This window comes from Cebus imitator, unplaced genomic scaffold, assembly GCF_001604975.1.
Source record: "Cebus imitator isolate Cc_AM_T3 unplaced genomic scaffold, Cebus_imitator-1.0 Scaffold75, whole genome shotgun sequence".
Lineage (NCBI taxonomy): Eukaryota > Metazoa > Chordata > Mammalia > Primates > Cebidae > Cebus > Cebus imitator.
In genome coordinates, this window is record NW_016107390.1 from 3,145,251 (window position 1) to 3,159,719 (window position 14,469).

The 14,469-nt window shown below is 42.0% G+C and overlaps 1 protein-coding gene across 1 annotated transcript in view; it reads right to left on the bottom strand.

The window, feature by feature from the left end:
- CATSPERE (catsper channel auxiliary subunit epsilon) overlaps nt 1-14,469 on the bottom strand; it is a 163,265-nt gene that overhangs the window by 8,628 nt on the left and 140,168 nt on the right. Inside the window, exons 19-20 of the mRNA XM_017531963.2 lie at nt 13,590-13,676; nt 7,098-7,255 (exon numbers count right to left, since the gene is read on the bottom strand). Coding sequence (XP_017387452.1) covers nt 7,098-7,255; nt 13,590-13,676 — 245 coding nt within the window. The remainder of the gene's footprint in view (nt 1-7,097; nt 7,256-13,589; nt 13,677-14,469) is intronic.

Sequence of the window (14,469 nt, forward strand, 5' to 3'; positions counted from 1 at the left end):
AAGGCCAAGTGTGGTGGCTCACACCTGTAATCCTAGCACTCTGGGAGGATTGCTTGAGGCAAGGAGTTCAAGACCAGTCTGGGCAACATAGCAAGACTTCATCCCTAACAAAAAAAAAAAAGGGGGGAGACAAATCTCATGAGTTGTGTGGTGCATGATGTACCCTGAGAGTAAAAGACAAGTTGCTGCTTTTTATACTTCCTTCCACAAGAAAGGGATTCATCTTTTTATGGCACACTTCAGATTTTGGAGGTAACATGTACCACACATAATTTGGATGTGCTTCTCCAGATATACAGAGAGACCTGAAAGTCAGCCGGAATGGGATCCAGGGTGAAGAGCCTGTTTAGATGGTCCAGATGAGGCAGACAGGGCTGAGGTGTGGCTCTTACGACCTGACAGATCTAAAGGTGCTGCTCTGTCTGTGGCAGATGAGGAAGCTGTATGGCTGTGGACGCTCTGATGAGGAACATCAGCAGATGCCGCCACAGTTTTGAAGCAAATGCAAGTACTCTTGGGCAAGTCACAGTTTTCTTGAGAAACAGCTCATGGCTGGGGTATTGGCAGAAACTGAACTTTTGACCCCCAAACACCAAGTAACCATGAAACCTGGCTGCCTCTTATAACTGAGTATTAATCTCATCTTTACCAGCAGTAAGTCATAAGTGCCCACATGAACTCTGTCATTAAGTGTAAGTACAGAACTGGCCTTGGGATGCCTAAGTGCACAAAGAAGTGCATGAATAGCAGACTCACAGCTCCCCTTTGCCTAGACGTGGGGAGTTCTTCACTGACTACAAAGAAAAAAATAGGAGAAGCATTTACAGATTGCTCTGAATCCAGATGTGGACAGCTGTGGCACTATAGCTCCATTCAGATGTAGTCTTGAAGAACAGTGGAGAAGAAAAGGCCTCTGAGCATAAAGATCTTTAAGTGCTATATATTTTCCCACTTTTGCTAACAGGAGAGATGGGCTGAGGCCTAATCACGGGCAGAGGTAAACATGTGGCTACATGGCCAGGACTTGGAAAAAACAAGAGTTGATGAGAAGAAATATTAGGGAAAAGTATGTAGATGAAATTCTTAGGATGAGACTAATACATCTGAATTTTTTGGGTTATATGTGAATGTTTATCAAAAAACCTTTACTAGAGAGGAAGCGCTCACTATTGCCTGAACGCCATATGGTTAGTCTCTTTCCCCAGCTACTCGAATGCTTGCTTAATGGGCTCATAAACAATCTGGCTGTGGTGCCTAGGATGGCCTTATAAGCATGGATTTCCCCTCACCTGGATACTACCACTACAAAATACCATAGAGTAGTCCCCCTTTATCCACAGAGGATATTTCCAAGACCTCCAGCAGATGCTTGAAAGCATGGGTAGTACCAGACGCTACATATAACAATGTTTTTCCTGTACATACAAACCTAAGGTAAAGTTTAATTTATAAATGAGGCATGGTAAGAGATGAACAATAGGAATAAAATAGAACAATTATAACAATACACCAGCATCACTACTTTTGCACTTTGTGGCCATGACCAAGGAAAGTAAGCGTTACCTGAACACAACAGTATTGCTTTAACACTACAGTGGATCTGCTAACCTGGATGGCTGTTAAGTAACTATCAGGCAGCTTGTGCACATGGCGCTGATACACTAGACAAAGAGATCATTCACGTCCCAGGCTGGACAAGGTGGGACAGTGCTAAGTTCCATCATGTTGCTCAGAATGGCATACAATTTAAAATCTATGAATGGTTTACTTCTGGAATTTTCCGTTTCATATTTTTGGACCACTGTTGATGGCAAGTAACCGAAATTATTGGAAAGCAAAACTGGCTAAGGAGAAACAGCATGCAGGTATACCTTGTTTTATTGGGCTTCACTTTATCGTGCTTTGCAGATACTATGAATGGCACCAACAGACTTGCTCGATACAGGATTACCACAGACCTTCAATTTTTATAAACCTCATGTGCCCACTTGATGTCTCTGTGTCACATGTTGGTAATTCCCACAATATTTTGATAATTTTTTATTTTATTTTTCAGATGGAGTCTCACTCAGTTGCCCAGGCTGGAGTGCACTGGCATGATCTTTGTTTACTGTAATTGGTGCCTCCTGGGTTCAAGTGGGTCTCCTGCCCCAGCCTCCTAAGTAGCAGGGACTACAGGCACGTGTCCCCATGCCTAGCTAATTTTTTGTATTTTTAGTAGAGACAAGGTTTCACTGTATTAGCCAGGATGGTCTCCATCTGTTGACCTCATGATGCACCTGCCTCAGCCTCTCAAAGTGCTGGGGTTACAGGCGTGAGCCACCGTGCCCAGCCTCAATTATTATTATTTTTAAACAGGGTCTTGTTCTGTCATCCAGGCTGGAGTACAGTGGCACAGCCACAGCTCACTGCAGCCTTGACCTTCTGGGCTCAAGTGATCCTCCCCCTCAGCCTTCTGAGTAGCTAGGACTACAGATGCATGCCGTCATGCCCGATAATATTTTTAAAAAATAATTGTTGTAGTGACGGGATCTCATGTTGCCAGGCGGGTCTTGAACGCCTGGTCTCAAGCTATCCTCTCACTCTGGCCTCCCAACATGCCAGCCTTTTTCATTATCACTATATCTGGTATACGATCTGTGGTCAGTGATCTCTGATGTTACTGTGAAGGCGTCCTGGAGCACATGAACTGCGCCCATATCAGACAGTGGACTTAGTGTTATGTATGCTCTGACTGCTCACTGACCCTGATCCCCATCTCTCCCCTCAGCCTCTCTACTCCCTGAGACACAGCAATATTGAAATTAGGCCAGTCAATAACCTTAAAATAGCCTCTATGTGTTCAAGTACAAGGAAGAGGCACATGTCTCTCACTTTAAATCAAAAGCTAGAAATGATTAAACTGAGTGGGGAAGGCACATTGAAAGCTGAGGCAGACTGGGCGTGAGGCCTCTTGCACCAACAGTTAGCCACATTATGAATGCCAAGTGTTTGAAGGAAAATGAAAAGTGCTACTCTAGTGAACACACGAATGGGAAGAAAGTGAAACAGCCTTATTACTGATACAGAGAAAGTCTGAATGGTCTGGACAGATTATCAAACCAGCTATAACATCCCTTAAACCAAAGCCTGATTTAGAGCAAGGTGCTAGCTCTCTTCAGTTCTAGGAAGGCTGAGAGAGGTGAAGAAGCTGCAGAAGAAAAGTCTGAAGCGGGAAGAGGTTGGTTTATGAAGCTTAAGGAAAGAAGCCATCTGCGTAACATGGGAGCGCAAGGCGAAGCAGCAAGTGCTGATGGAGAAGCTGCAGGAGGTGACCCAGAAGATCCAGCTGAGATGACTGATGAAGACGGCTATGCTACTCAACAGACTTTCAGTGTGGATGAAGCAGCCTTCTATTGGAGCAAGATGCCATCTAGGACTTTCTTTCTTTCTTTTTTTCTGAGACAGAATTTTGCCCTTGTTGCCCAGGCTGGAGTGCCATGGTGAGACCTTGGCTCACTGCAGCCTGCACCTCCTGGGTTCAAGTGATTCTCCTGCCTCAGCCTCCCAAGTGGCTGGAATTACAGGTGCCTGCCATCACACCTGGCTAATTTTGTATTTTTGGTGGAGATGGGGTTTTGCTGTGGTGGTCAGGCTGGTCTCGAACTCCTAACCTCAGGTGACCACCCACCTTGGCCCCCCCAAAGTGCTGCGATTACAGGCGTGAGCCACCATACCCAGCCTCATCTAGAACTTTCATAGCTAGAGCAGAGATATCAGTACCTGGCTTCAAAACTTCAAAGCATAGGCTTTCTTGTTAGAGGCTTGATTCAGGCATGCATCCTTGTCATCTTCCCTAAGGATTGTGCCCTTCAAAGCCTCAGGTTTTCTGATCTAATCTCCATCTCTGCTAGGGCCCCGCACTTGCTCCCCTCTCCCCTACATGTTGCCTTGTGATTCAGGTCACCAGGGATACCCAGATAACCCTAGGGAGGATAGAGTGTCTTTAGATAACTCCAATAGGATCTAATGAATTTGCACTTTTTTGGAATTTCTGGCCTACAAATAATTCCCTTAGTTTCCCGCCAGTGTGGTTGTGCATTTAAAAGGTGTATGCATGTTAAACGTACTGTGCAGGAAAGGTTTTCCCTGAACACTAAATCTGTCATATTTTAAGAAATTGAGGGCTATTTATATTTTTTAGTTTCTAGCCTGAATTGTAGCCTATAAAATTATGTTCTTTCACTTGTTAAAATTTTATATTTGGTTCACCACAAGATTATTGCCACTTATAGTGTTTCCCTAGGCACTGGAAGAGAATGCGTGTGCTCTGTAGGTATTGCAAGATACGGCAGATTCTCCCCACTACCCACTCCGTGTGCTTCTATTCCACAGTGAATGAGAGATGGGAAATTTGAATCCTGCCTTTTCAGAGTTGGTCTTAGTTCTGCTGAGCCTTTCACACGTGAACATCTTACACAGTAAATGATTGTAGTGTTAACAGAGAAACAGCACCCGTTTTTACTACCACATGGCTTAACACGTGGATCAAGTATTTCAAGTGGGACAAAACAAAAGAAACGGTGATCTGCTCAAATGCTGCTGGAACTACTGGCTCTGTTGGACTCGCCGAGAGACGCTATTGCAGTTTCCAGCGTGACACCTTTTACGGGAAATCAAAAGTAATTTTGGCCACATACAATATTATCCTTACATGCTGACTTTGGGTCTTAATTCATAGATAAGCCGAAACTCCATTTTACGTATCTCTTGACTTAGGTCAAGTTAATTAATAATTTTATTCACATTCCCCACTTGCTTATCTATTTTATGACTACTTGATCTACCAAATTCTGAGAAAGATATATTAAAGTCTCCTAATAAAATTGTGTTTTTGTCATATTCTTACCCTGTTTCTAATAGTTTTAGTCTCATGTATCGTCTGGCTTTTTGTTGGGTACATAAAGTTCATGAATATTTTATCTTCCTCATGGATTATACCTCGTATCGCTATAAAATATCACTTTCTTAGTCCCATTAAAAGTCCCCTATTGTCAGTGTACCTGCAGGCAGCCTCTTACCTTGAAACTTTCTAGATGGGAATTAGGCATAATACTTGTTCCCCCATCCCCAAACCAGGAGAGCCATGTTAGTGTCCTCGAGTGGTTTTCCGAAGCCCCCTCTTTTCTTTTCTCCAGGGGTAGGAGGGGAAAACGCACAGCATTCAGAAAACTCTCTTGGAAGAAATCCTTACCATTAGCCTTTCTTATGAACTCCCAGCCTTCTTTCTAAGCTGCCTTTGAATAGCTCAGAGGCTAATAGGAGAAATAACCAGTTTTGAGACATCTTCTTTCCAAGTCCTGCATTGATAATCATGATTTTGAAACATGTTTGGCACCTGTTAGTGATGGACACCTTTAAATATCCTGTTTTACTGCATTTTTAAAAATTATTTTTTTCTTCATTTTTCTTTTATTTGAAGAACTCACTGCTCTGCCCCTTTCCTCATCCCCCCTAACAGCAGGTATCTCCCAAAGCTCTTCCACTCTCTATTTAGAATCAGTCAGCTAACTTATGTATGCTCCTGGGATCTCCATACAAGATATATCTGTATTGTTAACTTTTTATCATCAGCTCTTCCTTCCCACTCCAGGCCCAAAGTAGAATTCTTAACTGTATATAGAATATCTTCACTTAGATATCTCATTGTCCCCTCAAATTCAAAGTCAGAACTCTTATCTCAATACCTCACCCAAAGAAAAACCACCCCATGACCTATTGTGGTCAAAGAAAATACCATTATTTTATTTTATTTTTTTTTTTTTTTTTTTTTTGAGACAGAGTTTCGCTCTTGTTACCCAGGCTGGAGTGCAATGGCGCGATCTCGGCTCACCGCAACCTCCGCCTCCTGGGTTCAGGCAATTCTCCTGCCTCAGCCTCCTGAGTAGCTGGGATTACAGGCACGCACCACCATGCCCAGCTCATTTTTTGTATTTTTAGTAGAGACGGGGTTTCACCATGTTGACCATGATGGTCTCGATCTCTTGACCTCGTGATCCACCCGCCTCGGCCTCCCAAAGTGCTGGGATTATAGGCGTGAGCCACCGCGCCCGGCCTAATACCATTATTTTAATCACCTGGTCTAGAAAACATGAAACTCTATCGATTCCTTCTGTATTTGCCTCATGAGATCGATATAATCTCTTGTCATTAGACTCTTTTCTCTTCTTTCCATTCTTATGGCCACTAGGTCTTCCTTTGACCTCCTTCCTTGTTAACGTCCCCCTTCTCCATTATCCATGTAGAGTTTATTTTTCTTCTGTGCCATTCTTTGTGCTATTCTCAGGCTGATTTCCCTAGAACTATGCTTCCATCATAGCACTTCCCTAGTGAAGACACTAACGGAAGTCTCTAGGACATGGGCTGAAACTTTCTTAAACATTATGAACTGCCTTAAGTGTGTCTCCCTCCTTTGTTTTCTACCTTCCTCATTCAGGGCACTTTCTGCCTTCCTTTGCACCGCCACGAGCCATAAACAATGTGCTAACATTTTGCTAACATTTAGCTCCATTCTGTTATTAGTGTGATTTCTTTCACTGGAAGTGTCTGTTCCAGTCTTCTGGCAATGTAAATTTTGCTGATGTTCTGTGTTCTCCAGAAAGTTTTCTTTTACTGCTCAAAATAGTATTAATCTTCCCCATGTCTGAATTACTATTGTGCCTGTCAATAATGCAAATAATTATAAAAATATCTCCTGTGTCTTGCTCGGATTTAACTTTTCTTGGCTTTTATGTGTACCCTTCCCCCCACTCCTCCTTCTCCAGGCAGCTTAATTGTAAGTGCCTTGAAGGACAAGACTGCGCTTATATTTGGATCTTTCATGGCAGCCGAACACAGGAAAGTCCTCAGAATGTAATTGTAAAATGATTAATTTAATTGACACTTAATATAAAATATTCTACCCACATAGAATGTTTCATGTGATTGCTATAAAATGAAAAAGCAAATATGTAAATAACAAGAATAACAATGATTGAATGCATAGTAGGCATCAAATAAATAAAAATTTCATTTTGAAGAAACAATGCTAAAACTGTTACAATAACACATATATTCACCTATAGTTTGGATCCAGGATCTTCAGACGAAATACATACATTCCAGAATGGCCCATGGGCCAAAATATGTGGTTCCTGTTAGAACTGTTGATAATCTCGTATGGTTGATTTAAGTCTCCTGGTTTTCCAATGCCATAAGAAAAACAGTGTTTATAGTTCTGAACAAGAAACAAAGACAAAATTCTTAAGGTCATTTTATGACTTTGATAAGCAAAATTATAGTCTCATTTATCTTGAAAAATTATTTAGAGATGTAATGGCTTTTCCCTTCTATTTTACCACTGCAGTGCTCTATAGCACTTTAAGAGCTCTACTGGGTTACAATTTAATAAAAAATGAAGCTTAGTGAAAGCAAATGTTGTATTTATAAACAATTAAATTAGAGTGTTGAGAATACGTAAGCATATTATTTTCCTAAATCAACAACATACAAAATCCTCCAAAGATGCTTAACTGGGGATAGAAACAGCTTTGATCATAAGGTACAGAAACAACAGTTAAGATGGTATACGCTTGGGTTTTTATCTTCCCCTTGGATCTTCATTTATCCCCATTACCATTACCGTGTCTTTCTATGGGTCTCAAGATACAAAATGTCTCTTGCCTGCCTTTTTGAAAACACAGATGAAACAAGCCGTATTTTAAAAAGTTACTTTGTTAAAACAAATAAAATGAAAGAAAATCATTGTTAAAACTTGCAGATATCTGATCCTATTATTACATGGCATTGCTTTTGGGTTCTTTTAGATCCTGTATGTTTTCACACCCTACTTAAAGGACTCTTCCTCCACCATTCTTGATCTCTGAAAGCTTCTCATCTGAAGGAAACAAGAAACCTTGTAAGGCAATTACTTTGGATGTATCTGAGCTTTTGTCTACCAACATCCTTCAAGGTTGCTATGGTTTGAATGCATCCCTCAAAGTTCATGTGCTGGAAACTTGGTCCAAAAAGTTGAGATGGGAAGTGAGGTCTAATGGATCCCATTAGGTGTTTGGATCACAGGGGCACTACTTTCATGAATGAGTTAATGCCGTTATCACGCAGTGGGTTCCTTACAAAAGGATGAGTTCAGTCCCTCTTGCTTGCTCTCTCACTCGCCCTCACCCTCTCACCCCTTTTGCCTTCTGCCATCTGATGATGCAGCAGAAAGGCCCTCACCAGGTGCCAGGCCCTTGATCTTGGGACTTCCCACCATCCAGGATTATGAACCAAGACATTTCTGTTTATTATAGATTACCCAGCCTCTGGCATTCTGTTACAGCAGCACAAAATGCACTAAGACAATGGTATTTTTCTTTTTTCTACATATCTTGAAGTATTTCTTTTTCATGAACAACGTCCCAGTCAAGAGAGCTTTGCGATCAATCAGCTCTTGCATAGTCTCAGAGACTTCCTCATGGCAACTCCATGGACAAAAATGTCATCATGACTAGATGGTGATAATTACAAGTTCTAGAGGGAAGCTTATTGCTTAAGCTTATTACTGGGCCTATATCTTCAGTCTGACACACAGTAGTCAAGATATATTTGTTGAATTAATGTGTTTTTTGTTTTGTTTTGTTTGTAGGGAGGGGGTCTCACTCTGTCACCCAGGCTGGAGTTCAGTGGCATGATCATAGCTCACTGAAGCTTCCACCTCTTAGGCTCAAGCCATCTTCCTGCCTCAGCCTCCCAAGAGGCTGGGACTACAGGAATGTGCCACCATGCTTGGCTAAGCTTCACTTTTTTGTTTTGAGGCAGAGTCGCTCTATCGCCAGGCTGGAGTGCAGTGGTGCGATCCCAGCTCACTGCAGCTTCCACCTTTTGGGATCAAGCAATTCTCCTGCCTCAGCCTCACAAGTAGCTGGGACTACAGGTGTGCACCACCATGCCCAGCTAATTTTTGCATTGTTAGTAGAGATGGGATTTCATCATGTTGGCCAGGACGGTTTCAATCTTTTGACCTCATGATCTGCCTGCTTCGGCCTCCCAAAGAGCTGGGATTACAGGTGAGCCACCGCACCTGGGCTTTTTTTTTTTTTTTTTGAGATGGGGTCTCACTATGTTGCCCAGATTTATTTCAAACTCCTGGACTTAAGCAATCCTCCCACCTCAGCCTCCGAATGTGCTGGGATTATAGGTATGAGCCATGACACCTGACCTGAAATTTTTGCAAGCTGTTTTATTCAGATGTGTGGTACAATTCTGATTGTGCCTGCTGTTACTTTCCTGGATATCATGAAATGTGAGGATACTGACATATCCCACATACTATTACTTCCATTCCAATAATCAATTACAGTCATGTGCTGCATAGCAATGTTTTGGTCCCTGATAGAACACATATACAATAGTGGTCCCATAAGATTACAACAGAGCTGAAAAATTCCTGTTGCACAAATACTTACCATTTCCTTACATTATTTGGTATAGTAACATGCCGTACGTTTTTGCAGCCTAGGAGCAATAGGCTATATCATATAGCCTAGTTATATAGTAGGCTGTACCATCTACCTTTGTGGAAGTACACTCTATGATGTTTGCATAATGACAAAATGGCCTAACAAAGCATCTCTCAGAACATGTTCCCATCGTTAAGTGATGCATGACTGTACTTTTCATTTATTCTAGGAGATGAAATATCTGTAGCTAATTTAACAGTATAACTTTAATTAAAGGATCCCAGTATCACCTTTTCCTGAGAGCAATGTTTGTGGATATTTGTCTTTTTTTTTTTTTTTTTTTTTTCCTTTGTCCATTATCATTTTTAATAGAACTCTGGTTCCTCTTGGAAATCATGAAAGTGAGGGTAATTCCAAGTCCCCACCTTTCATTCCAAAAGCTGACAGGCACAGATTCTTTTGCTCCCTACCCCAGGACACAGCTGGAGTGGTGGTAGGGCAGCTCTACCAACCCAAGTTCTCTCCTAGGAATGTGAATGAATAATGAGGATGCAACAATGAGAGCAATGTTTAGAGGTCGTTCTGCAGAGTGGCAGCACCCCAGCCAGGTTGAGGGAGATTTGTTTGAGTAAAAAAATATTAGGCTAAAATGTGTTCCAGATAAAAATGTAACATGTTACATAACTGAATTAGGAGTAACATGTGTAGGCCATCAAGATGAGGAGGAGTTTTACATGAACATATTACATAGTAAAAACAAAAATAAAGAATGATTTTCAAAATAAGAAAGATTAGGAGGAGAAGGTGGCTTACCATTTATATTCTGGTAACCACAAGCATGGGTTGAGCCAAAAACACAGTCTGACTAAACGGAGCAGAAGGCCCACTTGCTACTCAGCTGTGGGTACACGCTGCCTGGTCGCCTTGGCTATGGGTTCCTTCCTCACGCCAGTGGTACTGGGATGTGAAAGACTAAGGAAGTACATAGTAATCGGGGACAGAGAACACATATGTTCCAGCTCTACTTTGACAGACTTCTGGGAAAAGTGTGGAAGGTATTTGTATAAAAAGCAAAGGGTGAGATCACAAGACGGACAGAATTTTGTTGTGCATAGCGTTGTATTGACCTGTACTGTCAAGGAATTTTCACAGAAGACAGGCTTGTCATATCTCCTTTGGCTTTAATTAGCATCACTGTAAAGACTCAATGTTTTGTGTGCCCATGTTGCCATACTTGCCCCGTCTGGTGGCAGTCTTTCAGGGAAGGAAACCCCAAGAAAGCAGGGGAGGGACTCCACAGCGTGACTCACGTGCAGGGTGGTGCCAGCTGCGGAGGCTCTGGGAACACAGCCTGAACACCCTGTGCCGGGCCGAGGAGGCTTTCGCTGTGTGTTAGTTTGTTTTCTGTTGCTTATAACAGAATACCTGAAATGGAGTAATTCATGAGGAAAACGAATTCATTCCTTTCCAAGGACGCTGAGAAGTCCAAGGTCAAAGGGTGGCATCTGGTGAGGGTCATCTTGCTGGTAGGGACTCCGCAGAGTCCCAAAGTGTCACAGGACATCCCAGGGCAAGGTGGCAGAGCATGATAGCTCAGGTCTCTCCTCCTGTTCTTATGAAGCTGCCAGTCCCACTCCCATGAAACCCATGAATCCATTATCCCATGAATCCATTAATCTGTGAATGGATTAACCCACTTTTGGGGGCTCTGCCTTCATGATCCAATCACCAATGAAAGGCTCCCCCTCTCAATGCTGCCGCATTGGAGATGGAATTTTAACATGAGTTTAATTGGGAAAGTACATGGTATAGTCTAAACATTCAGCAACTCTGCATATATCATTACAACGAAGCATTGCTAGTAAAGACTTAATAGCCTTGTATCATTATATATTTTTGTATATGGACAGGCAGGACTATTTATATTGTTGCCTATTTAGTTATTTCTTAATATGAATAATCGTATCTACTGAGTCTTGTTCTTTTTTTCTGTGTCACAGTGTAATAATGACACCCTTCAGTAAGAGGAGCCTTATTCATGAGGGCATACCTAGTCTTTGCGGGTACCTGCTTTCTATTATATTCACACTTCAGACTGAATTCACCCTTTCAGTGGTGAGCTTTATGTTTCTCATGCAGTAGAATCGAACATTTAGGGCCTGGTGTGGGCACTCCAGAGTCTTTCTAGACTGTATGCTACCATTTCAATTGTTCTTAAATGTAGTCCCCACATCAGCAGTATCAGTAGCATTGAGGTGCAAATTTTTTGGCCCCATCCAAGATCTGCTGAATTAGAAACTCTGGGAGTGAGACCCAGCAATCTATTTTAACAAGGTCTTTTGGTGGTTTTGATGTATGCTGAAGTTTGAGAACCATTGTACCATATCATACCGAATGAAGCAAGAATCTTAGAATACTTAGGTACCTTTTATAAGATGTGGGGATATCATCCTCACCTATCATTTACACCTATTCCTAACTCCAGACCGTTGGATGTCCTTCAACAAAAAGTTAGGAGGGTAAGTTTTGTTTTAACTGACTTAATTCCTTATGATTTTAATGTTTTAATTTTTTTGAGACAAGGTCTCACGGTGTCACCCCTGCTGGAATGCAAAGCTGTGATCATGGCTTACTGCAACCTCAACCACCTGGGCTCAAGTGCTCCTCCCACCTCAGCTTCCTGAGTAGCTAGGACTCCAGGCATGTACCACCTTGCCCAGCTAATTTTTTTGTTTTGTAATTTTTGTAGAGATGGGTGTCTTAGCATGTTGCCCAGGCTGGTCTTGAACTCCTGGGCTCAAGCAATCCATCTGCTTTGGCCTCCCAAAGTGCTGGGATTACAGACATGAACCACAATGCCTGCTCCCCTTATGAATTTTAAATACTAGAAAATTACTCTTTAGAGTAGGTATATCATGTTTAATTAATTAATTTGGTACACAAATATTTATTGAGCACCTACAATAGATTAGATGCAGAGAACAAAACAAAATTTCCTTTTCTCATGGAGCTTACATTCTAGTAAAGGAGCTAGATAATAAATAAGATTTTAAAAGTAGGCTATGTAATGTGTCATATAGTTATAAATGCTAATGATATTAAATAAAGTAGAGGAGGGAGCCTGGGCGAGGTGGCTCATGTCTGTAATCCCAGCACTTTGGGAGGCTGAGGCGGGTGAATCACTTGAGGTCAGGAGTTTGAAACCAGCCTGGCCAACATGGTGAAACCCCTGTCTCTACTAAAAATACAAAAATGAGCTGGAGGCAGTGGCACACGCCTGCAGTCCCAGCTACTCGGGAGGCAGTGGCACACGCCTGTAGTCCCAGCTACTCGGGAGGCTGAGGCACACGCCTGTAGTCCCAGCCACTCGGGAGGCTGAGGCACACGCCTGTAGTCCCAGCTACTCGGGAGGCAGTGGCACACCTGCAGTCCCAGCTACTCGGGAGGCTGAGGCACACGCCTGTAGTCCCAGCTACTCGGGAGGCAGTGGCACACGCCTGCAGTCCCAGCTAATCGGGAGGCAGTGGCACACCTGCAGTCCCAGCTACTCGGGAGGCTGAGGCAGGAGACGTGCTTGAACATGGGAGGCGGAGGTTGCAGTGAGCCGAGATTGTGCCACTGCACTCGGTCTCAAAAACAGAGCAAGTCTCCGTCTCAAAAAAAAAAAAAAAAAAAAAAAAAGGAAAAGAAAAGAAAGAAAATAGGGAGGGGAGAGATGGGCTTTCATGAAAGTGATGGTTAAATTTTTTCATATGGTGCCAGGGAAATCCTCATTGATGACCTGATTTTTCAGTAAAAACCTGAAGAAGTCAGGGAGCTAAGTAGTCTTTACAAAGACTCACTCTTGATGTTTTTACATGTTTAACAGATATTTAATAATCTGAAAACATATATTTACAGCAGTGAAAATTAAAATAGAATCAACAAAAGATCAAACAGAAATTAAGATGAAGCATTTAAAAACTACGATGATACAATTCAATATAAAAATAGGATTTGATTTACCAAAACAAATTTAAATCCGAAGTATTTCTATCAAGTTTTTGTTAATAGCAGAATGCCAGATTAGTTATTCAAAACCAACAATTTGCAAGGTAATGTTTCTCTTACCTCAGGTCCCCAGACTTCTTCTAACGGGAGGTGCTCGTTAAGTTTAATCATTGAGTTCCATGTCTGTGCTGTATGTAAACAACCGCTCTGTCGAAATATTGCATATATATGTGGGTGGGTAGAAGTTTTCATATCAACTTATTTCTAAATCGTTAATGTTTTATGCTATTGAACATTTTGTATTTTTAAAACTTTCATTATTTAAATGTTTGCTGGTATACAAAGGAAAAATTGACAATTGGTTTTTATATGTTGATCTTGTGTCTAGAGAATTGGTTTTGAGACAGTCTCACTCTGTTGGACAGGCTACAATGCTATGATGATCACAGCTCACTGCATCCTCTACCTCCTGGGCTCAAGTGATCCTCCTGCCTCAGCCTCTTTAGTACCTACGACTACAGACGTGTGCCAGTATGCTGGACTAATTTTTAATTTTTATAGAGATGGAGACTTGCCATGTTGCCAAGGCTGGCCTTGAACTCCTGGCCTCAAGCCATTTTCCTGCCTCAGCCTCCCAAAGTGTTGGGATTACAGGCGTGAGCCACCGTGCCTGGCTGAGAAAATTTCTTAAACTTACTTAGTAATTCTAATTGTTTCATGTGAACAATTGTGTCATCTGTCAATATGACAGTTTTATGTTTTTCTTTCCCATCCTTATGCCTTTTGTTTTTATTATTTTTTTCTTTATTACACAGATCTTCCCGAATCATGTTGTGTAGAAGTGGTGATAACACCGGAGGTCAGGAGTTTGAGACCAGCCTGGCCAACACAGTGAAAACGGTCTCTACTAAAACTAGAAAAATTATCCGGGTGTGGTGGCATGCACCTGTAATCCCAGCTACTTGGGAGGCTGAGGCAGGAGAATCACATGAACCTGGGA